We start from the raw sequence: 25,492 nt of genomic DNA, 5'->3' as shown, positions 1-25,492 counted from the left end.
CCCCCTATAAACCGTATCCTGCCCGTGGATTTAGCATCGATCCACAGTCAAGATTCAGTGCATCCCTAAAATCTTAGCTCCACCCCAGGGGTGGACTGAACTATAAAAACCCTATGAAATAATTGGTTGATTGTTTAAAAAGCCTTAAGCATTTCCTTCTCTAAACGACAATAAATTAATGGATCTGCATAAGCAAGCCTTCAAAGAAGAGGTGGAGCTGGAGGGAACTCTCTATGCTCTTTCTTCAGTTCAATCTCTAATACCTTCCGCTTTTATATTTGTTGTTCAATCTCCTTAAACAATATTTAAAGACAAGAATATGAAAAGAAGGCAAAACGGTGTTTGGTTTTGAAAGAATATGAAATTGATAAAAAAAAAAAACCGGTGAAATCAGACTGACCTGTCAGTTTAATTGGAAAATCAGTGAACCACAGTTTTGTGAAACTGTACGGGTTCTTAATAATTGAAATTTTAAAATATGTATAGTAATCCTTGAACCCATAGCCATGACATCTAATTTTTATATATTGCTTAATCACTATTAATCCACTTCTTTACTTTGTATGAAAGAATGACTGTTTATTGTATATAACTATATTTTACATTATCATGTACATATTTAAAAAAATGTAAACTAAGAGTCTTGAATCTTAATCATTTGTTTTAAAAATAAAAAAACTTACCATCTATCATCATATTTAAATTTATTAAAAAATATAAAATATATTATATATAATATTTATTAAAAATTATAAAATAAAAAATAAGTCAAGATCAAATCAGTCCCACAAGATTGCCTCCCACAACGTCCGATAACACATTCTCGCGGTGTATTAGAAATATATCTGAATAATAATACAAGAAGTGATGATATCATCATTGATCGTTACAGGAGAACGAGATCTACTCCTCGTATTTCGGCTCACATACACATCCACCGTGCATTGGGAACATCTCCCATGAATATAAACTTCTAAGTACGGGAGATGTTCCCCATGCATACCGTTGCAAGGGCTTGCACTGTTGCACATGTAAATCGTCCTCCCCGTGTAAAGATAACGTGGAGTATTATAATGGGTCCCGCTCCTGCAGCCTTCCCAAGAATCTCAACAATGTGGGGCGTTCAGCTAAATCCAAACTCTCGAGTGCAGGTTTGCAGCAGCAAATCCCGCCTCATCCAGATTCCGGACTCTCTCAAAAGTCAGAACTGTTTCACGCCAAATTCCGCTTCTCCAAGTTCAATTTGAAACCCGTCACGATAAGCGACGAAGCATCGAGAGTTAGGGTTTGAAATTTTGAGCTACCATCCAAGCCTCCATTGTCAGAATATGGGTTCTCGTGCTCATCCTATTATCGTCGACGAGGATGACGGCGAAGGCATTGTTGCAGAAGACGACACATTTCTTGGATTCGTCGATTACGCGAGGATGGCTTTGTTGCCGGAAGAAAGGCAAGACTCCGGTGTAAACGAAGAAGATAACGATGGGCCTAGTTGGAGTTGGGTCATTTCTCGGATTCTCAAGACGTGTATTACTTATTCAAGCGGCGTCACTCCAGCAATTCTCCTCTCCGATCTATTCCAGGTATTCATCACTTCGATCATCATCGTTCTCTTCTATTCGCGGAGTTAGGGTTGACCCAATTTGAACTATTTCCCTGACAGGCCTGGAATGAACAGCTGAGGACTGGGGCTTCAAAAAGAAGGCCTGAATGCGTCATGCATTTGAAAAAGAAACATAAAAGGACGAGGCTTCCAAACACTGTCACCATTGACTCGATATACGAGAAGAAGTTTTTATCTACCAACAGCATTTTGGAAGTCGTTATCGTTGATGTCTTTCTTCTTCCAGGTGCCTTAAGATTTGACCTTTTCGCCCGATGTCTTTTACTCGGAGGTTCCTTTGCTGCTGTGACAATATCTACAAAGATAGTTTTTATCATTAAACATCCTTCTTGATAAACTCCTATTTACTTGCATAAGGAACTGGATGCCTATCAAAAAGGAATTGGTTAAATGATGGTGATATGGAGGCACTAAACTGTTGCAGTATTTCAATCCATAAGAACAAACTTTAAAACAGTGAAGCCGTTATATATCAAAAAAAAAAAAAAGTTAAGCCGTTAAGTTCCGTATAATGATACTATAAATCTATAATAAAATTGGGAAATGACCAGAAGTGACCACGCCCTTTTAGTAAATCTTCTGTCAGAACATGTCTCATAGGGCAGTGATTAGCACTTATGCTTGAGTTGATAGAAAATAAGAGAGAAATGGAAAGTTGAGGGGAAGATCTTAAAAATTTTCACAAATATCGTTAAGAACTTTGCATAAACTTCCTGTTTCTCTCCTATTTTCTATCAAACTAAACACAACCTTACATTCTCATTTACCCACAAGCTTTATCCATGATCTACACCATAATGGATGTTCTTGCTTTGTAGAAGAATTGGCATGATAATGAAATTTTCATGAATACTCCATTTTGACTGTTTATTCCATAGCATCTTCTTGATCCTTTTTCTGAATGTCCTAAGTTTTAAAGAAGAAATAGCATGGAAACTGATTCTTCATGAATTCTCTATCCTTGTCTGTCTATTCCACATCAGTCTTCTCGACATTTTTCGTTGGACATCTTTAATTTTAAGCAGGACTAGTTTTTCTCATTTGGCTGTAGTTACTGTTAACTACTATTGTCCGTATGTCATAACATCTATCTCTTCTTTCAGGTACAAATATTTACATGCTCAGTTTGGGAGATGTTTGGAGTTCCAACACCATAGATCTCTATCTTCATCGTAGGTAAACTATGTTAAGATGTATGTTGAGGGTTAAACAACTTAAATCTAACAATGATCACATGTATCTTCATCAAAAAGTCATTGATTCTTGGCAATATACACAATGGTTGAAGTCATAGGTTTCTAACGGCTACTCAATAGATTCTAGTCAGGGTCAAGTAGTCACAGTTCTTGGGTCATTCTAGTTCTGTTTGATCTACATAAGAGTTTTTTCATAGCATGGGGAATGGAGAGTTAATGTACTTGAATCTTGTATGTTGTCAATTCCTTGAATTTGGGAGAAAAAAAGAAGAAAAAAGGGTAGAGAAGGAGAAGAGAAAGAAAAAAAGAGTTAACATGCTTGAATCATGGTGGGGAAATAGGCTGTTAAAGACTGCTTTCTTCTTCTTTAGTCCATTTCCTCTTTTAAAAACAAGCCCATCTCTCACTTTGCTTCTAGTTATAACCTTGGTTTTTTCCTACAATCTAGTCTTACTGAGAGGCTCAGGGGACTTTGAAATTGGAAGCCTGGGCTTTGTTCAATTTATTGGAGGGGTTTCCCACTGAAACTACAAAATCTAATTGTCACATTTGGATCACCAATCCTCAGGGTTCTCTTGTGCATGCTTTTATAGACACTATCTTCTCAACTCAAATAAATGCAATTTTCTTTTAATCAACTCATTTGGTGTTTTCCCCTGTTTTCTCACACTCTCTACTGATTAACATTTCATGATTTATGTTTTTATTTGTTTTAATGCAACCTTGCAAACTTTGCATTGGCATTTTTTTATTGAGGAACAAGGTAACAACTCTCAGTAAGATGCTGTACTTTTGATGTGCATTACTAAAAAAGTCTATGGTCAGATTTGCTTCTAATTCTTGACATGATTTCTGCCAGTTAGAAAATCTTATAAAACCTGATCTGTAGTCTGCTTCATGACATCTGTCCTTTACACCATTTCTTATCAATCATGATAAATTCATACTTATCCTTTATGACTGCATTGGATACTATCCTACTTCTATTTTCATATGTCAGGCCTCTTATTTTGAAGGGTTCCGTACCTTCACGAATTCCCTAGTTCTTGGAAGTTTGTTCTGCATATTGTTTGCAGTGTAGTAGGGACTATTGTGATTTATGATATTTTCTTTTGGGATTTATGGCATTGTTAATGGGCATGATAGATACTATGACATTGTAAATCCTGAGAACGGGATTCTGAAGAAAGGAAGGGAGATATTTCTTACAGGATGCTGTCTAAGAACTGCCACTGAAGGTTCTGGGTTTCCACGGCTTTTGCCAACGGAATATCTTGTAATACTTTTAGATGAGGTAATGCTCAAAGTCTTTACATTATGATAAATTTAGCAATAATTATGTTCTTTGTATTCATTTTCTGCATTATCATGGTGTTCAAAGAAATTCCCAAACAAGGCATCTTGAATGGCAGAACTAGTGCCTTGGTACTCCAATTTGTGCTAATGGGGTGATGAACTAGCTATGGGGCATGGGTTCATGACTTATGGAGTTATCCTGTTTTGTACTCTAAAATGTTTTAGAATGCAGACTGTGCTGGGTTTATGTGTATCAGGTCAACTATGGAACTCATTGAATTCAGGTGACCTATCTATTTATGCTACTTAGATGAACCCGATAGTCAATGCAGATTGCTGGATTGGCCATGCTTCACTCCCACAGTAAATGACAGCCCTTTGTACAACCTTGTATCAGAGTTTTGTCCAAGTAATAATTGTTGTTGAAATTTTTAATTTTTAATTTAAAAGATGCTCACAAGGAAGGGCTTATTTTTGACTCTTTGCAAGGTTTTGTGGCCTGAAATTTAACTATGAGCATAGGGAGGAGATAGAAACATAAGCTTCCTTTTTGGCCTCAAAGGTCAAAGCAAACAGTGTTTTAAAAGCACAAGGGGCAATTTGTGCCCGAGGCACAAGGCGCAGGGTGAGGTGTGTGCCTTTTCAAAGCAAGGTGCAAAAATACAAAAAAAAAAAATTAGAAAATATTAAAAAAATATTAAACAGAATATTAATAAGATATAAACTTAAGATTTAAAATAAATATTTAAAAAAAAACTATTATCTGAAATTAAAATACATAAACATAACATGTAAAGTGTGTACAAATGAAAATTTAAAAATAAAACCAAGCATGTAAAACCCTCAATTCCTTTTTTTTTCCTCAATTGCATAATTTGCATTACTTCAAATAGTTAATGGTGAGACTGGGCTTCATCTCTTAGTCTCTTGTCCCTTTGTTGGCTCATGGGACTGGTTTTCTTTGCTTTATGGTCGCAGTTGGCTCACTCCTGATAGTTTGGAAGGGTTGTTTAGACCTTCTGTTTGCAGTTGTACAAAGAGGGGCAGGTTGTTGTGGAGATGTACTAGGTCAGCAATGGTTTGGACAGTTTGGGAAGAAAGAAACTCAAAAACTTTCTGGGACAAGGAGAGGAGTAAGTAAGCTTTGATAGAGGTCACAACTCTAAGAGTGGCACACTGAGTCAAGACCTTGAATCTCTTCTTAGATTTTGAGGTTGGTGATTTTCTTAGATCTTGGGGGGGCTATTGCTGACTCATCTTCTAGAAGACAGCTGGTAACAGTGGACTGGTCACCTCCATCTAGTGGGAGGCTGAAGCTGAACTTTGATGGGAATTGTGTGGGCAATCTTGGCCCCTCTGGAATTGGAGGAGTAATCAGGGATGAGGAAGGAAAAATACATGCTTTTTTCTCGGGCCCAATCGAGCAAGGTGATGTTTCCAAAACAGAGTTCTTGGCTACAGTTTTTGGGGTTGAGAAAACCAAAGAATTTGGTTTTGAAAAGTTAATTATTGAAGGTGATTCCAAAATAGTTGTGGATTGGCTAAAGAAGGGGGAAGGAGTATCTTCTCATCTAAGGAATGATCTCAGACGGTTCAAATGGCTTTCTAAGGACATGTTCATTCAAGTTAATTGGGTTAGAAGGTCTGCCAACAGTTTGGCAGATGGTGTAGCTAAGCAAGGGGTTCAGAGATACTCAGTTGTAATATGTATATACACACACACAATGGGTAGAACTTCACATCTTAGGTTTTTTTATTGTGTAAGATCTTTTGACTTGCACGTTTTATTATTGTAATTGCACTTTCTTTCGTAACAGGATCAAGATGAAGATGCAATGCTGCTAGGAGCTCAATTTTGTTCAGATTCTTTTTCTTCCATTTCACTTGATGCAGTCAGGATTGGAGTTTCATATTCATTTTATGCAAGGTAAGACATATCAAGTTGCATAAGGTTTTCTTTTGGGCTTCAGAACTAAGCTAAATTACAAAACTCACACAGAAAATGCGTAGGTTCCAACTTCCAATGTATTTACCCATTATTTGTATGGTAGCATTGTATATTTTCTTATATGATAATTGGTATGTATAAAACAGGCTCTTTGTGACCCTAATTTTTAAAATCAAAGACATGATTACCTTGGAGGCTATGGTTAATTTCAATATTTCATCTTCCACAAACTGAAAGGTGCTGTTCAAAAAAGAAATAGAGACGGAAAAGTGAAAATGCACTAGCCCTCATTGCTAACTGTCAGATTCTTAATGCTTAAGATGATGCAAGGATATAGAATGATGATAGATATACCTCTTTTACTTCCATCTATGTATAGGATTGAATCAATTGGATCTTTGGAGATTCAGGGAAAGTTTGGTAGATTACAGAGGAAGAAAATAATGCTTGTTGATAATGATGGTGTCAAACTAAAGTTTCTCTTGTGGGGTGAGCAGGTTATTGTTGCTAATCTTTTCAGGTTAGTCCTTGTACTGTATTTCGACTTTTGTATTGATTTCCACTTCAGTTATGACTATCTATATGAAATTTCTTCCAGTGTTGGAAGTATGCTAGCACTGGATAGACCTTTTATTGCAAGTGCAGTGGACAGTGCTATTGAAACCAATGAGCAATTTTGTCTTGAATATGGTAGTGCAACACAGTTATACTTGGTTCCATTTATTCAGCGTGAGGAACAGGTGGGTTGATGAACTGCAAATATTTTATCTGGAATATGGTTTATTGTAAAGAAAGATTTTTTTTTTAATAAATGTAAAGAAAGAAATATAATTGTTGCTTAGGTATGTCTAGCATCGACACAAAATCGGTGTCAAGGATCAAGATTTTTTAATGCATTTGGTCAAAGTCAGCATTCTAAAGTTTCTCAAGTGATGTTGCCTTGTGATTCTCAAGGCTCTATAGACTTCAGAAATTATCCTTATCGAGTGAGTATTCCATCACTGAGGCTTCTTACATATTTTAGATTGTCATCTTTTGTTTTTCCTTGTTTTAATTGGTTGTGACTTGATGAACTTTTTCTTTTCTAAAATCCATTTGAAGAGCAAGGGTCCGTTTGGTTCACAATTGGAATCAGAATTGGAGCAGTCTATTCTTCCCACCTGTTTGGTTCAGATGGTAATCAGAATCGGAATCAGAATAGCTGGAATGGATTCTCATTCCCGAGGGAATGGTCATTTCCTCAAATGGGGGAATGCCATTCCACCAGGAATGGGAATGGAATTCTGATTCTGCCCAACCAAAGCAGTTGGAATCGGAATGGTCCATTCTGATTCTGATTCCAGACCCCTATTCCTGCAAACCAAACGGACCCTAACCTCTTAAAGTTGATAGCATTTGCAGTCACTTTTTGTAGAATCTCTCCACTTTGGTCACATTTTCGAGATCGGAACCTGCATTCTCATGCTTGCCAGCCCAAGATTTTACCACTACACCAAGCAATGCCACCTAAAATAGCTTTAACCATCTGTGTATTATATCTATTATTTTTCATGTATTCCACCCTGTTCAAGAGTCGATAGCAGGGATTTGCTATGGTATTAATAAAATCATCAGTTATTGATGAAAAACAGTGGTGAAAAGATAAAGCTCATTACCCAATGTTGGTCCCAGATATATGAGGCCTAGGGAGGGGCATACTGGATACAGACCTAATCTTTGGTATTATTTTGCACAAAATGATCACTCTCAGACTTGAACCTGCATTCTCACACTTGTCAGCCTGAAATTTTAGCATCACACTAAGCAATGGCCACTAAAAGAGGTAGTGAAAGTATTCAAGAGACGAGGAAAGTACAACAAAACCTTTAGAATGTCCAACACCAGACTTCATTGAAGACTAACCCAATCGTTTGCTCTTAACATACTCAAATGCCCCCTTTTTTAAGAAATAGAAGTTCTCTAGTACGATTCACTCATTTCCATGCATTATCTGGCTAAAGGCCATTACTCCTTATTACTCCAGCTATATGGGATCTTGGGAGGGGTGGAGATGGTGGACTGGATAAGGGCCTAAAAAAGCCTAACCTTTTTTTTTTTTTTTTTTTATTTTTTATTTTCACAGAGTAGCCATTCAGAATTGAACCTGTGTTCTCACATTTGCCAGCCTGAGATTTTACCATTACCATTATCTGGCTAAAGAATCTTGGAAATCATAAGTCAAACTCCATAACCATGCAAAAGGTATATTTACCCTGGACACAGGAGCTTTAGCTTTCTCTAGTAAGTTCATCATCTGTCACGGATCCTCATCCATATTGTTCATCCATCTTATGACCACTTAAAGGTCACCTTTCACCTGCAGCATTTGAAAGTTCAAGGAGAACAAGAGCCAGAACCCCTATAATAATGCCAAAATTATTGCTCTGTATGTTTTCTTGCTTTGGATTTGCATGCTTTTTGTAGAAAGGAGAAAATCTTATTCTAAGGATTTTTTTTTTTTTTGATTCATCAACTGAACATTGAAGGCTTTCACACTTTTATTCTTTCTTTTCATCCTTTTACTCAATTTTCCTTTATTATCTTTGAAATAGGCTGAAACTAGCGGAATTATAGCCTTTTATTTCACATATTTTTTCTGCATGAAATTCAGAAAACATCTTATATGTGTGGTTATATTTTTATCACTTTCATTACATGTTCAAATTCTTGCAGCCATTTGTGATTGATCTTTGTGACAAGATGACTGGCATCAGCCTTTATGGTGTTGTCAGAGACATCTTCCGAGAAAGAAGTACTGCAGAAAATGTTTTTTCATTGATAATTGAAGATACAACAGGAACAGTTTTGGCAAAGTTGTGTTTTGTCAGATCTTGGTAATGATGATATGATTTATTTTTTGGAAGTTTGATTTCTAGTGCATTTGTTTCCTTTCTGAGCTGTCAACATTGCTGCTTTATTAGTAGAAAATATCTGTTGTTTTTCCAGGTCAATGGGAAGATTAGGCCTTGGTCACACAATCTACATATCCGGTTTGACATGCTCCATGACAAAAGAAAAGCTGTGAGCACACTACATACTTCTTTGCTATATTTGTCACTGTGAGAAATTGTACAATGGCAGCTAGGTAGTACCATTGATCAAATTATTGATACTGATGCATTCTTGTGGGACTTTATAATGACAAGCCAAGAGCCCCCAAGTAGCCAGGCATAACACTTTTAATGGAATTATATGTGGAAGAAAAAACTATAACATTAAAATGATGCCTTTTATAGAGGTTTAATCAAAATTAAATCACAAATCTTGTAGATTGTAAAAGTGTTTCCAATCTATTAGAGAAAGCCAAAGAATATATGGTTCTATCATTGAGGCAACAGGGCCCAGACACTTCCAGCTTCAACCCAGGCCCAGGGTCCAACTATAGTGCTGACCCACAGACCAATCCCTACAAGCCAGATGATAAGAACTGAGAACAAAACAGGGGAATTGAGCTACCTTGAGGGAGCTCTGCCTCCTAATGGAAGCAGTAGAAGAGAGGAGAATAAGAAGAAAATTTCTCTTGTTATTCCTCCGGTTCAAATGGCTACTTATAGCCTCATACATCCATTTTCATTGAGAATAACAACCCAGTAACTAACTATGCTGACCTGTCCTTCTAGAATATACGTATTTAAGAGGTGGCTTGTAGGAATTATCTTTGTGGATCAGCAATCGAGTTGGATCCTGAGCCTGGGTTGAAGCTGAAATGTCTGGGCCCTGTTGCTTCAATGATCTCTGGGTTCTATCAATATAGAAAAATGATTTTCCGTTCATTTCCAATATATATTCACCATAAATATAATCAAAATCAAATTCAAAGTCATTTAGCACACACACACATTGGTTCTTTGATACATACCTTGATGGAAGAAAATTAGCCAGTTAGGGAATAGGGGCTTAGGATTCCAGAGAGAGAGAGAGAGAGAGATGAAGTTAACCTGGTATGATGTCGTGTTCGTCTTCTCTTGAACTTGTTTTACTGAGTTAGGGTTTTATTTTCTAAACGAATTTATATTTTTAGACATTCTAAAATACTAAAGTTGTAAGTTCATAAAAATTGTAAAACATGAATGTGTGCGTGTATAATGGATCACATAGGCACATATCTGAATTCAATCCAATAATTTACAGATTCGGCTTCACAATCTGATCCTTCATTCAACTTAAACAGATGCCCAAATCTGACTCTTATCAGATAGAATTCATATTCGAATTGGATCAGATCTGACTCATCTTTGTAAACTTTGAATTTTACCATCTGCAAAATATTTGCCAACAACCGCAAACCTTACAAGTGGAGGCTCATGAATAAAGAGTTCATATTATCTTTCAAAATGAAAACAAGTCAAAAGTCACAATGGAGGAACTAAAAGGAATAAAATATGAAATTGGGAAATCTAAAAGTGTATAAATAAATAAGTAGAACAAAATACTGATTAAAATGTAAAAGGTATAAGAGTTTTTCTAAATGAGCATCTTCCATCGTAAAGACACATATCGCTTCGATCTCTTCAAATAGGTTTGAATTTGAAAGAGCCCAGTTTCTCTTTACACTTACAGTAATTTTGTCTTGGACATTTTTTAATCCTCATGACATGGTATGGCATATGACAGTATTTTAAACAACTGATGGTATCAATTCCAGGTTTCCATTTCCTCTGATTATCAGTTGAATTTAGTTTCTCGTAATCAATTTTCTAGGACTCTATTAGAATATCTCATGTTCGAATCATATTACTTGATAGGCTTGAAGCTTCATGGTTCGAGAAAGATGTTGGAGCTTCTATTGTAAACCTAAGTTGCTTGCCAGCATTGTTGAACTCGTCTTGTCTCCACAAATTGTCATATCTTTCTGATCTCTCCAGTGAGACTACTATCACACATGTACGTTTTAATTATGAATATCTGACTTTGGTCCATGAGGAAATGTTTAAAATTGACGTATATTTGCAGTTCTTATGAAGTAATTCTTGATGTCTCTTGATGTCATATAATATGTTTCTAACTCTCCACTCCATTATGAAGGCATTCAAACTATAAGGATTAAAATGATGTCTTACCTTTGTTAATGCTGATTTCAAATTATAAAGAACACAATTAAAGTGTGTATCTTTGTCAGTACAGATTGAAAGTGTATTTAATTGTACTCTAAAGAACAGTTTCCTTACAAATTGTTGCTTCAATCTTTTTTCTTTCTCACCAAGTTTGTCAAGCATTACCTTGCTAAGTCCATTGTCCTCTCCCCCGTCTTTTGCATAGAAACCAGTACTTAGCAAGATTCCCAGTTACTGACTATCCTATTATGTGGAAAGGTCTGTCTCTGGTTCATTTTTTGTACTTGGTAGATGGGAAATTTGTTATCATCTACATTTTGCATCATACATGCCGAGAACCTCATTGATCTTTTCAACAATTCTTGGGTTCCATACAAACTCTAATGGACCTTTTCCTTGGGTCGATTAATAACTTGGTTCCTACTTCTTACTTGGAAGGGTTGTGCAGCCTTCAACTCCTTTCCCTGTTTGCTGGATGTAGTTGATCCTAAAATTCTTATCTTAGCGTGTCCATTGAGCATCTTGGCTCAGTTCTTCTCCTGCTTGATATGGAATAGGCCAATCTGGCTTGCTACTCTTGCCACAAACTGGTATGTTTTCCCTTAGAAGGACAATTATCCTGCAATTTTCTTCTCTTTTCCTTTTTTCCATTGAGTACTTATCCTGAGGTAGCAGATATAGTTTTTTTTTTCCTTTTCTGGATCATGATGGGAATGCACATCTCTCCTGGATGTATGTATGGAACTTATGGAGGCCTCAAACCTCCATTGGGGGTGAGGGGATGTGACAAAGCTACCAAGTGTCTTACCAGTGTCCAAAGTTGTGAACCTGGACCATGAGAAAGGGGCAAAAAAAGCAGGCTTTACATCAGCATTATATTTGCACTATACAAAGAATCCCTATCCAGCCCAGATTTAACTAGGCAATCAGCCATAGTATTAAAAGCTCTTGGAACCCATCTAAAAGAACAAGACAGATCTGTAGCAATTTCCTGGATCTCATTCAAAAAGTGGTCAAATCACCAAGGACCGCCCTTCATCCCTAAAGCCCATTGATTGACATTTTTGAAATCACCTTCAACCAATAAAGGCCTAGCACATATAGCTTTTGCAGCTCTTAAACCCACAAGGAGATCCCTGACTTCAGCCTCCATGATATCAGCCCCACCATTAGGTCCACTATAAACCAAAAGAATGCCACTATTAGCTTCTGAGACATGGCCTCCAATCCCAGCAGGCCCACCATTGCCAGCTCGGCTTCTGTAATTTCCATCGAATTTTGAAAAGAAGGGGAGAGGGGGCTGAGCTCTGGGTTGAGAGGTGGGTGCTGATCTGTCCCAGAAGTGAGAAGAACTTCACCAAGATTTTTGTTCAACTGATCAAAAGATATATGCCTCTGAACTGATCACATGAAACAAGCCAAGAAAAGACAGTATGCAAGACATGGTTATTCTAAGGCTTCCCACAATAAGCATTTATTTTGAAAAATTCTTTTATTTCACTCTTTCCATAAGCACCACAGACCAGAATGCAAAATAGAGCTCTCAAATAGATTACCTCTGAATGTAGAGGTTGCCACTTTTTCTTTGAATAATGTTGAAGCTGTTGACCTTTTCATACATAGCCGCCCAAATGAAGAAAGATACCTTTGAGGGAACTGAAGAAGGCCAGAACCTCTTGGCAGAGATAGGGAAGATCGTGGAGCCAGCGATAAGGGCAAGAAAATGGACTTAGAAGTGGTGTCTTGAGGAGAGGGAACCAGACTCTTCTATCAGGAAGGGAAGAAGAGAGGAAAACATTACCAAGGGAGAAAGGAAAGAGGAAGCCCGAAGCCTCAGAGGATTCCAAATCTTGAGGGCTCTACCAAAATGGAAATTGAAAGGCAAACCGTGATTTCCTAGGTTCGGAACTGAAGAAATGGAGGCTTCTTTATCAGGGGAAATAGGGAAGAAGACTGGGATAGACAATAGAGAGGGGTTGAGCTCCTCACTACAAATTTTTCCAAAATTTAATTCTATTTCTAGAACCAGAAGAATAGTTCAACCAAGGGGGAAAGGGGAAAATAAAGGGTAAGATTGGATGATACCTTTCCATGGGTGTGAGGAGGAGAATCTGTTAAGATTCAGGTTGCTGCCCCACCCATTTGAGTTCCTTTCATATTTTCTTCAAATGATAGAGGACCAAAAACTATCTTTGTTCGATAGGGAATTTCCAGAACCATTTGCCAAGAAGAGCTAAATTCCTTTCTAACAAATGGCCCAAACCCAACCCCCTTCAACATTTGATTTATAGGCAATGTTCATATTAACTAGGTATTGTCCTTTGCCACCTCCCCCTTCCCAAAGTCCTGTTATAGCTTTTCCATATGATTAGTCACCTTACAAGGGTCTTTGAAGATTGAGAGGTAATAAATTGGGAGATTGGAAAGGGAAGCTTTGATAAGAGCAAGTCTACCACCTTTTGAAAGCAAATTCCTCTTCCACAAGTACAAATTTTTCTTACATTTCTCAATTTTAGGGTTCCAAAAACTGGCTGATTTAGGATTACCACCCAAAGGCAGACCCAGATAATTAATTGGTAAGGAATCCAGCCAACAACTAAGAACTTATTTCAACTCCAAAAGGTGTTGCTGAGAAAGATGAATCCCTATCAAACTGCTCTTAGATAAGTTAATTTTCAGGCCTCTTACCTCTCTTACTGCTTCAAAACAATTCAAGATCTTTTTCAGATTGACAATATGTTTATTTCCCTCAAGGAAAATAATAGTATCATCTGCATATTGAAGACAAGTGACATGAATACTTTCTCTTCCCAATAAGAAACCTCTAATCAGGTTCAGAGGTTCTGCTTTCACCAAAAAAGGCATCTAAAATGTCTGTTATCAAGGTGAATAGGAGAGGGGACAGACAGGAAACCCTGCCTTAATCCTCTAGAGGCCTTGGAGAAAAAGCCATTAAATAGAATAGAAAACCAAGTTGAACCGATGCACCCTTTCCATCACTGAAACCTTTAAGTTTCAGAATTTTCCACAAACAGTTCCAACAACCCTGTCATAATCTTGTGGTTGGCCAAATTATTTACCTTGTTTATCAATAACTGAAATTTTTATTCATTGGTATAAAAGAAATAAACATTGGAGTGCCTAAAAAAGGGCAGTCCAGTGTACAAAATTGCCACCAATATGGGGTCTGGGGAGGGACAGATGTACACAGTGTTACCCCTGTACACATAGAGAGGCTATTTCCAAGATTTGAACCCTGGTCACCCAGGTTGCAGTGGAGCAACCCAATTGTTGTGCCAAGGTCCACCCTCAAACATTGGAGTTCCTAAGCACCCCTGTAATTGGCCTAGCCCCTGCTAGCCATTCACTCTGTTTTTACATCTTCATAAAACCCCAATAAAGTTAAGCTACAATTGGTCCTTGTTTTTCTAAACCATCTGGTAAATTTTTGGTAGATCTAGGGACCAACTGGTAACTTGCAATCAGTTCTGTCAAGTTTCTAATTTCTTTCATAAAATGTCTATATGACCAAGAACCATCACTTTTTTTCATTTAGCCATCTCACTTCCGTATGGGAGTTCCCTTCCACCATTTATAGTCACAGTGGAATTTTCCACATTCCTCCAATTTCTAATGATATCGTCTGCAGTAAAAGGAGCGGAAGTATTTGTTTCCATCAGTGTATTACAATGAATAAAAAAGCTAGTTTATTTACTTGTGTTACTATAATGGGCCTAGGGCCTTGTTGCTTAGATTGGCATGCATTACTCATCTTTCAATACTGTTTATGGGGGAGATGGAACTCATGGAAGGGCAGTTGTATACTTGTCTTGACAAAAAAGAGGCAATTGACATTGGACAACTTTCTGAGTTCTGACATTATTCTGGACCCAAGGTTTGCAACCAGCATAATTTGAGTTGGCCATATGATCCATGTTTTTCCATTCAACCGTGTCAAATAATAAGTCTGAAACATTGTTTCGGAGTCATGTTAAGAGGGGTCTGCAAAGTGATTTGTACTGGTTGCCCACATGAGACAACCTTCCTCCTCAGTCTTGGGAATGGCAGTGCAAAACAGGCTCAACTCTCAAGGACTAACAGCCATTCTAGCAAGACTTCATGTATTTATTTCTGGTCTTTCTTAAAAAGTTTCTTGTCAATCTGTTCTGATGTCCAACAAGTCAAAATTCTATTGGAAGATAGATGTTCCTTATTTTCCATGCTTCAAAAGACATCTTTGCATTCTTTGTATAAAACATTATGCCATACTTATTTCTTATTTAATGTATTTTGAAGGCTTTGTACTCTTAACCAGTCCTTGCATCTATAAAGCATCTTTTCATATCCTTAGCCTTACAAATGCTAATTCTTTTCTATAAATTTTACAGATATGTTGTGTTCAGCTTAACCAAATTGAACATTGTCATGTCAGTACAAGATTTTTGCATGCCCCCTGTGGCCATTTTGTGAATGAGAGTGCTGATGCATTTATGGAATGTTATTTCTGTAACTGCATTTGTGATTCTGAAGTTGTTCGCACCTTCCATTTGAAAATAACCATTGCTGATGAGAGTGCAAAGATTTTTGCATGGTGTATGGGTCAAACTGCTGCAGAGTTACTGCAGATTTCTCCTGATGAGTTCTATGAGTTGCCTGAGGTAATAAATCTATATTATCCTGTCTACATGTTTCTGGCCTTTTTTTTTCATTCGATATGCAGTAAGGTTCGCGGTCCATGTCAAGAAGACATTTTACATAATCACACAAGCAAGGCAAGCTAGAACTGTTCATTTATGAGATCATGATGAATTTTCTCCATCCATTTGGTTTTTTACTATGTGAAACAAAGTGGGAGGTAGCCATATGTGTGGATCTCTTGGGTCCTTTTACCACAGCTGTCATTTGTAGAAACCATACAAGTCCAACTTCATTGTATCTGAGGCCAACAATGTTTTCTAAACAGATCCAGGGGTGCAACGTGGGCAGGCTTGGGTTGAGAATTTGCATTTGAGTGAGCCCAGCCAAAGACCCAGGGCAGATGCTTTGTAAATTCCTCAAATTGGATGGCCAACTTGCACCCCTAAACAGATCCAGTATATGAGGCCAACAATGCTTACTAAACAGATCTAGGGGTGCAACTTGGGCAGGCTCGGGTTGAGCATTTGCAAAATTTTGAGTGATCCCAACCAAAGGGCCCAGGGCAGATGTAAATTCCTCAAATTGGATAACTCACTTCCACCCCAAAACAGATCCAGTATCACATTTCTAGACAATGGCATAACATCTGAGATAGCTTCTGAATATGGTGTGCTTCTCCATGTAACCCCATCTCTGATGTAGAACGGGGTATGGGTCCTACAAATTTCAGATCTGATGGTGGGCTTTGTGGGGTGGAGGAGGTGTTTTGGGGTGATTAAGATTAAAGAATGGGGGGGTGAGGAAACAAGTAGACAGCTTGCTGTTCATCAAATGATAAATTGATAAGAAATTAGAAAGAAAGAGAACTCTTGCTGTTACGGAAAACACCAAAGAGATGGATCACTTGGAAGAAGAAATAAGTGAGAGGGGGGGAGAAAAAAAAATCCCAGCAACAACCAGAATTCACTAAACTAAATTTTGTTTCATCAATTCAACTCTTATTAAGTTGCATTTACAATGACTATTTATAGAGCCAATTTATGAACCTGGATGTCCCTTTACAAAACTCTAATTTGGACTAGGAAACTGATCCAAAATCATCTTCTAATTGCTTTAGAGCGAAGACAAATCCATAGGTAATCTATGAGCATACTTAAACAAGGACTCTTTACGGCTTTGCGAACACTTTCCTGCTCCTATTAAAATTAGCGTAATGCAAAGACACCAAAAATTACTAAAAATAGTAAATCATGAATTTAATATAAATAGTCATTACAAGGATTACTATAAATAGCAAGTATGAAAGTTACCATAAATAGAAATTTCGAAATTAAAGAAAATTTCTAGAAAGATTAAAATGATATTCTCAAGACACCTAAAACTAGAAAATAAATTAATAACTCAAACAATACTGGTATTCTCATCACTCAGAAATTCCGAAACTGTTGTACAAATTGGAAAACTGATGTTTCTCCATGTATTCTTTCCTTGCTTCATTATTTGCATTATTCTCTCCGGCAACATTTGCTTCAAACAATCCTGTGCCTCATGATGGAAAGGTTCATTCTCCACCTCTTTTAGGAGAAACTATCAGAAAATTAATGACCTGTTGTCAGTAGCAAATAAGAAAATGGATTGTGGGACTGTTGCGGGAAAGGGCAATAGTAGATGCGGGTAATTCAGAGAATCGAGTATTAGATGGACACCTGGGAGTTGCGATTTTAGCATTCCATTTGGCAGAAAACCTGGCATTGCAGGCTTAAGTATCGATAGTCAGAATGGAATAGAGCTAAAATGCAACTGTACTCATGTCAAATTAATAGAACAGGAACTGTATCAGAACGTCTTGGTTTTCTATGCCATTTTCATGGCTATAATTTGTGAAGAAAGTATGTTAAGTGTTATACATTGTTTGCATGCTTAAATGGAAAGCTTAAGACAATGTACAGTAAATACCTATGCAATTCTACCTTTTTCTTTTTCCGTATTTTTTAATTGTTCATTCAATTCAGGAAGAACAAGCTATGTATCCTTCCTCGCTTGAGAATGAAAGGTTCAGAGTTGCAATTGTCAACTGCAAGAGGCAAGGTTATGGACTTGCTAGCGGTTTGGACCAAGAAAATGATTCAGTTGCATGGGAGATTACTTGGGCATCCAAGTGTGAATGAAATGTTGTACCACAAGTTCATTCTCAAAATGTCAGTCTTCTCAAAGTTGGCTCAAACTTCAGTTTGATGTTGATCAAGGAGTTGAAAAATAAGTCTTGGTAATTTAGCCAAGTTGCAAGATGGATTCCTTGAAGTTCTGGCGTGTCTGAGAGATTTGGTGGAAGAGAGAAACTTGCAATGCAGCCAAATGCAAAAGCTCTGCACTAATCAGCAGCTACACTTGGAAGGAGATAGGTACATAGTCAACTGAGACCTAGTTGGTTGCCGAGCATGTTGGTGCTCATACCGTCAAATTGATGTAGATTATTTTGGTAGGGAAGTTTACATCTTTTATCAAGTGAAGCTGATTCGGCCTACGGGAAAAAAAGAACAGGGAATTTATAAGAGGTACACTCCACGATTCCTGATAAAGCTCCATGATCATTTTTCCAATGTCCTGTTGTGCTTGTACTTATCCCTGAGACTCCAAAATTAGGATATTGTGTGATCTTTTCTTTTGTAAGCAGCTTTTCTCCTTTCTGCTGGCGGTGCGCCCCAAACTCCAACTGAAATGTTAACTTGTCAAGTAGTTGAGCTAATGAACTTAAATTATGCGACTGTATGTCTGTATCATAAATCATTACAATATTTTACTCATAGCCTTGGGCTGTGTTTGGTTTGATAAAAAAGTAAGAGAGAAACGCAACTTTCCATCAAATTTTCTCTTTTTCTGATTTTTCTTTTCTATCAAACCAAACATAGCCTCAATTTATCAAACAACAAAACGGCAATTTGAATAAAAGTAATAATTTAATCAAGCCATTTCTCCTAACACTTGAAAAGCAATATAAAGGGGTTTCAATTCTCAAGAGAATCCTACACTGTGAACTCTGATTTTGTGACAGTACTCCCTTTTAATCTTGTGTGGCCGAGCTGGGCATTCAATCATTAAATGCCAATCACAAGGGAGGATACTGAATGAAGATGGATTTTGAGCTTACACTATGTATCTTATACTTATATGAAAGTAAAGGTTAAAGATATAAGTTGATATTATATGATCAAAACCAAGGGAAGTGTTCACTTTATAATAATAGAGATTAGTGTAAACCTTCTAAACACCTCCTAGGCCAAATAACTAATTGGAGATTGTAAATGAGGAGTGATCAGAGCAACTGCTCTTTAGGGGTCCAAAAGGATCGATTTAAATTTTTTATTACATGAAAACCATATACATACAGACCAATTGAAAAAGAAAAATTGAACTAGTAGACCCAATTTTGATTCATTTATATGATTTCAATCAAATGTTACCCATTGGATTTATGCCAGTTTTGAAACATATTTGAATTGAAGTCGGATATTGAATAGCATTAATAAATTAATCTCAAAATAGTCAAAATATTATATATTATTAATAAGATTAAATGATTAATTAAAAATAATTTTGATATTGCATATCATGAACAAAATGAATTCTTTTTTGGGAAATTTAGAGTTCAAGTGAACAAAATGAATACAAAACAACTTGTTTGAAACTTGTACTTATGAATCTTAAATCCAAATCAAATTTACTTTTAAATATAATATAAATTTATTTCTGAGTATGCCTGGTTCATTGTCCAATTTGAGCCCAGTTGAGCTTGAACATGTGAAATGTCGAGTAAAACAAGTTTGAACGGTGTGAGTCCATTTATGTTTGGAGTGCTTTATTTTTAAGCATTTATTGGAAGTTGGATTTACACGAATTAAAAAAAATACATTTGTGGATTTTGGTAAAACTAGTAAGTGGGCACGTGCTTTTCATGTGGCAATTTTTGACAATGTTGATTATGATAATATATAAATATGATTTTAAAATTTTCTACATTTTTGTCTATAAAAATTATTCTTATGTCATAGTTATTTTTCTTTAACATGATGAATATATGATATTAGAGATGTGCCCAAATATTTTTTACAAATTCATTTATTTTTATTTTTATTATTATTTAATTATGACATCAAGGGTTGATACATTTGACCCAAAATGTTGAATTGTTGACTCGCCACCAAAGAGAAAAACAACTCCATTTTTTGGTTGGTTTTAAATTTGTATTTTATTTCTATCATCAATAAAAATAATTATTCTTTGTCATACTTATTTTTCTTTAATATAGTAAATTAATATAGTATTCAATGAAAGAATGGGAGTTAATACCTTATATATGGATATGAGACTTAATGAGATGGAATTGAACAGGAGAAATGTAATAATTAAAATTACATTCTATGCCATCACAATTAGAGGGACCAAATTCAAAAATAAGAGTATTCTTATTAAGAATATATAGTATTCAATGAATGTTAATAATGAGAGTTAAAACCTTAAATATAAAACTTAATGTGGGGGATTTGAATAAGGAGAAAAATGGTTATTCAAATTATATTTTTGTCCTTACAATTAGAGGAATTATATTAAAAAATTGGGGTATTTTAGTCAAACAAAAGTTTCATACTCTTATTCACACTTTTAATAATAATATGGGTTCAACCATGATATTGAAAAGATATGATATCAAAAAAGCATATGACCAATCAACTACAATCATAAAAGTAGTAGCGAATTAGGTGTTATTTATCAAAATTCATGGGTGGGTTTTGATTGATCAAAGCTTCTTTGATCAATCATATATCTTTATGATTGTAGTGGGTTTTGATTGATCAAAGCTTCTTTCCATATCATATATCTTTTCCGCAGCATAGATTTTAGATACGTGATTATTTTAATAAACAAGTGCTTTTTCAAGAGAATAAGTCCGTTTTGAAAAAGCCCAAAAGGCCAAAATTATGACTTTCTTACAAGTGCTTATTGAAAAAGCGCATATTGCATTTTTGGCCCCTCTTAGCCCGCCACATACCTATACCTATACCCCGTCTGAAAGTATCACTTTTTCACCAAACAATTATAAGCTGTTACATCTTTAACCACTGGCCCTTGCTTGTTCTTTCCCATTGATCAAAACCTCATTTTCATCATCGATAATCTGTGAGGAACATGACTCCTTCTGGATTGAATTCTCTGCAACAACTCATGAGTTCACAAATTCTTCTCGGAGCCTCGGATTGATATGGTTCGATCTGACACCCGCTTTCCACTTTCGTTTTTCTCCTAATTTCTACTTATTAGATCCTTTAATTAAGTTCACATAAGTTGTAAGGACGATTGTATAACTTTTGATCTTTACATACAGGTGATTCTAACTCTGAAGGGTGTAGAAGAAAGGAGAAGATTGGTGATGAGAGGCGAAATGGGATGATCGATCGTTTGGATGTTTCGTATTTTTCGGGTCAGTCTGACTTCGGGTTTGTTTCTTGAATTGTTCAGCATTGACGCCGGATGCTTTCTTTTGTCTTGGCGCTCTAAATTCTAAAACCAGAGCGAAGTTCGCCGTTTTCTGTTCTCTTTTGATCCTTACAATTATTTTTTATTTTTCAATTTCTGGTCTTGTAGTTGACATGAACATTTCCAAACCACCTCCCACACACCCACAGGAGGAGGACACTGACGACTGACATTTATTTGTAATTTTCCGCTGTGGTTTCATAAATTAATTTGTTCTTTTTTTTCCTTTCTGTGTTGAATATTATTAGATTTTCAGAGCATTAGAGGGAGTATGTTTTGGGAAGAGGAAGAACAGTCCGTTGGGAATCGTTTCTGGGGATTGTGGTGCAGTCGGTAACCCATAATCCACTTTTGACGTGGCAGCTTATGGGGTGGATTCAAAGGAAAATCCCTTCGATTCTGAACCGATCTGCTCTTCTTGACTTCATGGAATGATCTCTCTCCCTCTTCGTTCATTCCCATTTCTTCTCCATCGGTGCCTGATTCGAGATGACAATCCCTGAGCTGAAAGTCCGGACGAGAAAGTTAAGCGTCGGAGGCTTTGTCCTGGTTGCATCACCTCGGAGGAGAAAGGTAGCCGCTCAGAGCCGACGTGAGCAAGCAGGCTCTTCCCGTTCCGTTCAAGAAGACGAGAATGAGAGAGGATTGGAAGACAAACAGAAAGAGGCAAACCCCAATTCCCAAAACACAGCACAGGATTGGATAATCACAATCAAAGAGAGGCTTGATCAAGTCCCGGCATCTGCAGGCGAAGGAGGGCAGTCGTCGCTCCACCGCAGCATCTTCAGAGTGCCCAGAAACCTCCGAGAGATGAACCAGAAGGCCTACGTTCCACAAATCGTCTCCATAGGTCCTTATCACCATGGCAAAGCACGTCTCCAGGAGATGGAGAAGCAAAAATGGAGGCTCCTCCGTCACGTCCTCGAGCGCACATCACATCCAGTGGAGCTCTACCTGGAGGCCATGGTGGGGCTAGAAGAGAAGGCTCGGCAGTGCTACTCGAAACCCATCGACAACATGGACAGTCGAGAATTCGTGGAGATGATGCTGCTCGACGCCTGCTTCATCCTGGAACTGCTGAATGCTTCTGTGAAAGGAATCATACACTGTGGGTACTCCTGGGGAGACCCTGTATTCACTTCGCGAGGAGTCGTGCCGTGCATCCAACGCGACCTGTTGATGCTGGAGAACCAGCTTCCCCTCTTCGTGCTCGACCGCTTGTTCGCTCTCACCTGTGACCCAAATGAAACCACCGAATCAGTGAGCCAACTCGCCCTGGAATTTTTCGACTCGGTCATCCCGGGATGCCGGAATCAACAGCATGAGCTCAAGAACGGCAACGACCCAGGGCTCCATCTTCTCCACGTTGTCCGTCAATGCCTGCTTCCCTCCTCTTCCAAGCATAGCTTCCAGCGAATTCCGTCCAGCATCAGACGGCGTAATAAGCACAAGCCCCAACTAATGACCCACTGCGTCACAATGCTGAGGGACGCGGGAGTGAAGTTCAGGAAGAACGAGTCGACGAAATTCATGGATATTAAATTCAAGAAAGGCATTCTTTACATTCCGCCATTGGTGATTCACGACTCGACCAAGTCGATATTTCTGAATCTGATGGCTTTCGAGCAATGCTACCCCCACTGCAGCAACCATGTGACATCCTACGTGAATTTCATGGATGGACTGGTTAATTCTCCTCAGGACGTTGGGTATCTCCGTTACCGAGGAATCATCGACCATGGGCTTGGGAACGAAGAGGAGGTGGCCGATCTCTTGAACAGACTCTGTAGGGAAGTTGCCTTTGACATCAACGACTGTTATCTCTCCGGCGTATCCTTCGATCTGAACAGATATTTCGAGCATAAATGGCATGCGTGGAGAGCCAGCCTGAAGCATGACTACTTTAACAGTCCTTGGGCCATCATCTCCCTTCTTGCGGCTATCTTTCTTATTGGGCTGACGCTAACACAGACAGTGTATGGGATACTTGCTTACTATGCTCCTCTGTTTGGATGACTGAAACTTTTTTTGATTCACGGGTGGGAATGGATGTTATACAGGTGGAGTTGTTTTAAATTTTGAATCGTTGTAGGTCTGCAGTTCAAATCATTAGTGCACTCTAAACATCCTTTCTTCGATCAGCTCCCCTCAGAAATGAAATCTCAAATGGCATGGTACAAAATCCGAAACCCCCGCCTGCCCCTCCCCACACGTCAGCATAAAAATTTTATTATTTTACCCGTTATACCCCTGAACCCCAGAAAAGAGTTCTCTTCGAAAAATAATTTGGCCGTTGAACTCGAAGCTGGGTTTAGCGACTGTTGGAAGGATTCTCGGGCCCCCTACGTTCAACTGACTTGGAGGCCCTGTGTTTCCGGTTCACTCAGTTGGATGCCCCCTATGTTTCCCATTAAGTCTAGTGCTTTAGCATTCTGTTGGCCAAGCTTGTTGTACTCTTATGCATCGTTCCTCAATCAGTGTCGGTGATATACCGTTCAATCCCCTCATCCAATCTTGATAATTTGCAGTGCACTTGAGATCGGAATCCCTATTTGTTGGCACTAATCGACCACAGGCAATTTACTTTATTACTTGATTTTTTCCTTGGTTGAGTGTCGTAAGTATCTCTGTAAATGATTTTTTTAATGTTGCTTAGTTCAATGCTAATGAAAATGAATTGTTTAATGTTGATTAAGATATGAATGTCATTACCGTGGGTTATTGAACATTTGTAGGTATGAATAGCCAATGGTGTATTGGGAATCAATATCCTAGTAGTTTGTAGTATGATACTAAGTACTGCTATTACAAACAAAAATGCATCATTCGAATTTCAACAATTCGGAATAACCCACAGAAGTTTTATAGTTGTTGATTAAAATCTGAGGTAATATTTTCAGTGAGACGATATTGTTTGTTAGCATTGATATAAGGCATGTACATTGCAAGTCACATGTGTTGCACGTGTAGGAACAAGTGTTGGATAGCCCAACACTAAAAGCGATTCTATTGGTGGTTGCAAATTTTTTGAGTGGGCGATTCCTCGAGGTTCGTCAAATGAGGTTACATCGGCAAATAGTCATGGTGGTATTGTGGAACACCTTAGAAATGTGGAGAGAGTAGTTGATGTTTGCATAAGGCAGATTGAGTCCATGAAATCAACCCATGAGTTAGTTGTTGAAAGTATGACTACAATTAAGTGACTTGTTTTTGTTCTTTTTGTTATTATTCTCCTAACACTGATCTTTTTGAATAATTTACCATAAGTGGTGAATATGTTGGTTCAACATTTTTACTATTGTGTTAGAAGACTCCCCCCCCCCCTTTTTGTTTTCATGTTAGCGAACCATTTTGGTGTTTTTGTTGTAGTTATGTTGGACTTTTAAATATAAATATATAAATATAATTGCTTACATGATTTATTTTGTTCACTAAGAAATATTTGTATATCCATCGAATGACGTTCCTGCAGGAGGTAGAGACCTAGGCTCACGGAGAAGGCTGACAGTGGGAAATGGTGTTTTTGTAGGCTCACGGAGGAGGCAGACCATCGTTTCCCACCAATGGTCTAGGCCATTAGGCCAAGGGGCGATCGGAAGGTGTGAGGATGCTTGGTAGGTCAGCAGCAGTATGAGGGTGTGGGTATGGTGGCCATTGCACCCCTCCACACATGTCGGAGCGGTCAATCGATGAGCCTATGCAGACGAACAACGGTACCACCTCCACGAGGTAGGGAGAGGTCTCCTATACGTCCCCACAGGATGCAGAGACACATCGGACTGACGGGGAAGGCTCACGATGGGAAACTATGCTTTTGTAGAACCACAATTTCCCATTGTCGAGCTGAGCCATCGGGTTGATGGGCGACCGAAAGGTGTCGAGATGCTTGGTGGGTGAGTAGCAATAGGAGGATGTGAGTTTCGTAGCCAACGAACCCCTCCGCACTTGGTGGAGCGGCCTTTGGGTGATTTAGCCATTTCCAACATGCTGTCCCAGAGGGGGTGCGGGGGTAGACGGGCAGCGGTACCACCTCCACGAGGTGGGGATATGTCTCCAAGACGTTCCCATTGGAGGTAGAAATGCACCAAGCCAACGGGAAAGGCTGACAGTGAGAAATGATGCTTTTACAGAACCACCATTTCCCACTGTCAGTCCCGGTCATCAT

General features: G+C 38.0%; 2 protein-coding genes across 8 annotated transcripts; both read left to right on the top strand.

The window, feature by feature from the left end:
• Positions 1 to 1,062: 1,062 nt before the first annotated feature.
• LOC148867733 (Nucleic acid-binding proteins superfamily) lies at positions 1,063 to 18,564 on the top strand. Of its 5 annotated transcripts, XR_016110434.1 has the most exons (14): positions 1,063 to 1,583; positions 1,664 to 1,850; positions 2,728 to 2,800; positions 3,967 to 4,114; positions 5,934 to 6,043; positions 6,444 to 6,584; positions 6,663 to 6,804; positions 6,907 to 7,050; positions 8,777 to 8,937; positions 9,050 to 9,124; positions 10,849 to 10,987; positions 15,546 to 15,815; positions 17,808 to 18,197; positions 18,279 to 18,564. XR_016110434.1 is itself a non-coding variant. In XM_088980089.1 (13 exons), the coding sequence occupies exons 1-13, from the start codon at positions 1,329 to 1,331 to the stop codon at positions 17,961 to 17,963; spliced, it is 1,992 nt and encodes a 663-aa protein (XP_088836215.1). In that variant the 5' UTR covers positions 1,063 to 1,328; the 3' UTR covers positions 17,964 to 18,564. The 5 variants fall into 5 exon arrangements, 4 of the variants coding, with proteins under 4 accessions (XP_088836215.1, XP_088836214.1, XP_088836218.1 ...); XM_088980089.1 differs by having other exon boundaries at positions 6,672 to 6,804; positions 17,808 to 18,564; XM_088980088.1 differs by having other exon boundaries at positions 17,808 to 18,564.
• Positions 18,565 to 20,784: 2,220 nt separating this feature from the next.
• Positions 20,785 to 24,739, top strand: LOC148867732 (UPF0481 protein At3g47200-like). 3 transcript variants are annotated; one of them, XR_016109085.1, is made up of 5 exons: positions 20,785 to 21,055; positions 21,176 to 21,271; positions 21,576 to 23,366; positions 24,063 to 24,214; positions 24,298 to 24,739. XR_016109085.1 is itself a non-coding variant. In XM_088974831.1 (4 exons), exon 3 carries the CDS (start codon positions 21,817 to 21,819, stop codon positions 23,341 to 23,343), a length of 1,527 nt encoding a protein of 508 aa, XP_088830957.1. In that variant the 5' UTR covers positions 20,785 to 21,055; positions 21,176 to 21,271; positions 21,576 to 21,816; the 3' UTR covers positions 23,344 to 23,366; positions 24,298 to 24,616. The 3 variants fall into 3 exon arrangements, 2 of the variants coding, with proteins under 2 accessions (XP_088830957.1, XP_088830956.1); XM_088974831.1 differs by lacking the exon at positions 24,063 to 24,214 and having other exon boundaries at positions 24,298 to 24,616; XM_088974830.1 differs by lacking the exons at positions 24,063 to 24,214; positions 24,298 to 24,739 and having other exon boundaries at positions 21,576 to 23,468.
• The last annotated feature ends 753 nt before the right edge of the window (positions 24,740 to 25,492 follow it).

The sequence above is a fragment of the Nelumbo lutea genome, chromosome 3 (genome assembly GCF_056320005.1).
Source record: "Nelumbo lutea isolate HS-2025 chromosome 3, American lotus-T2T, whole genome shotgun sequence".
NCBI lineage: Eukaryota > Viridiplantae > Streptophyta > Magnoliopsida > Proteales > Nelumbonaceae > Nelumbo > Nelumbo lutea.
This window is presented reverse-complemented; position numbering and strand designations above follow the sequence as displayed.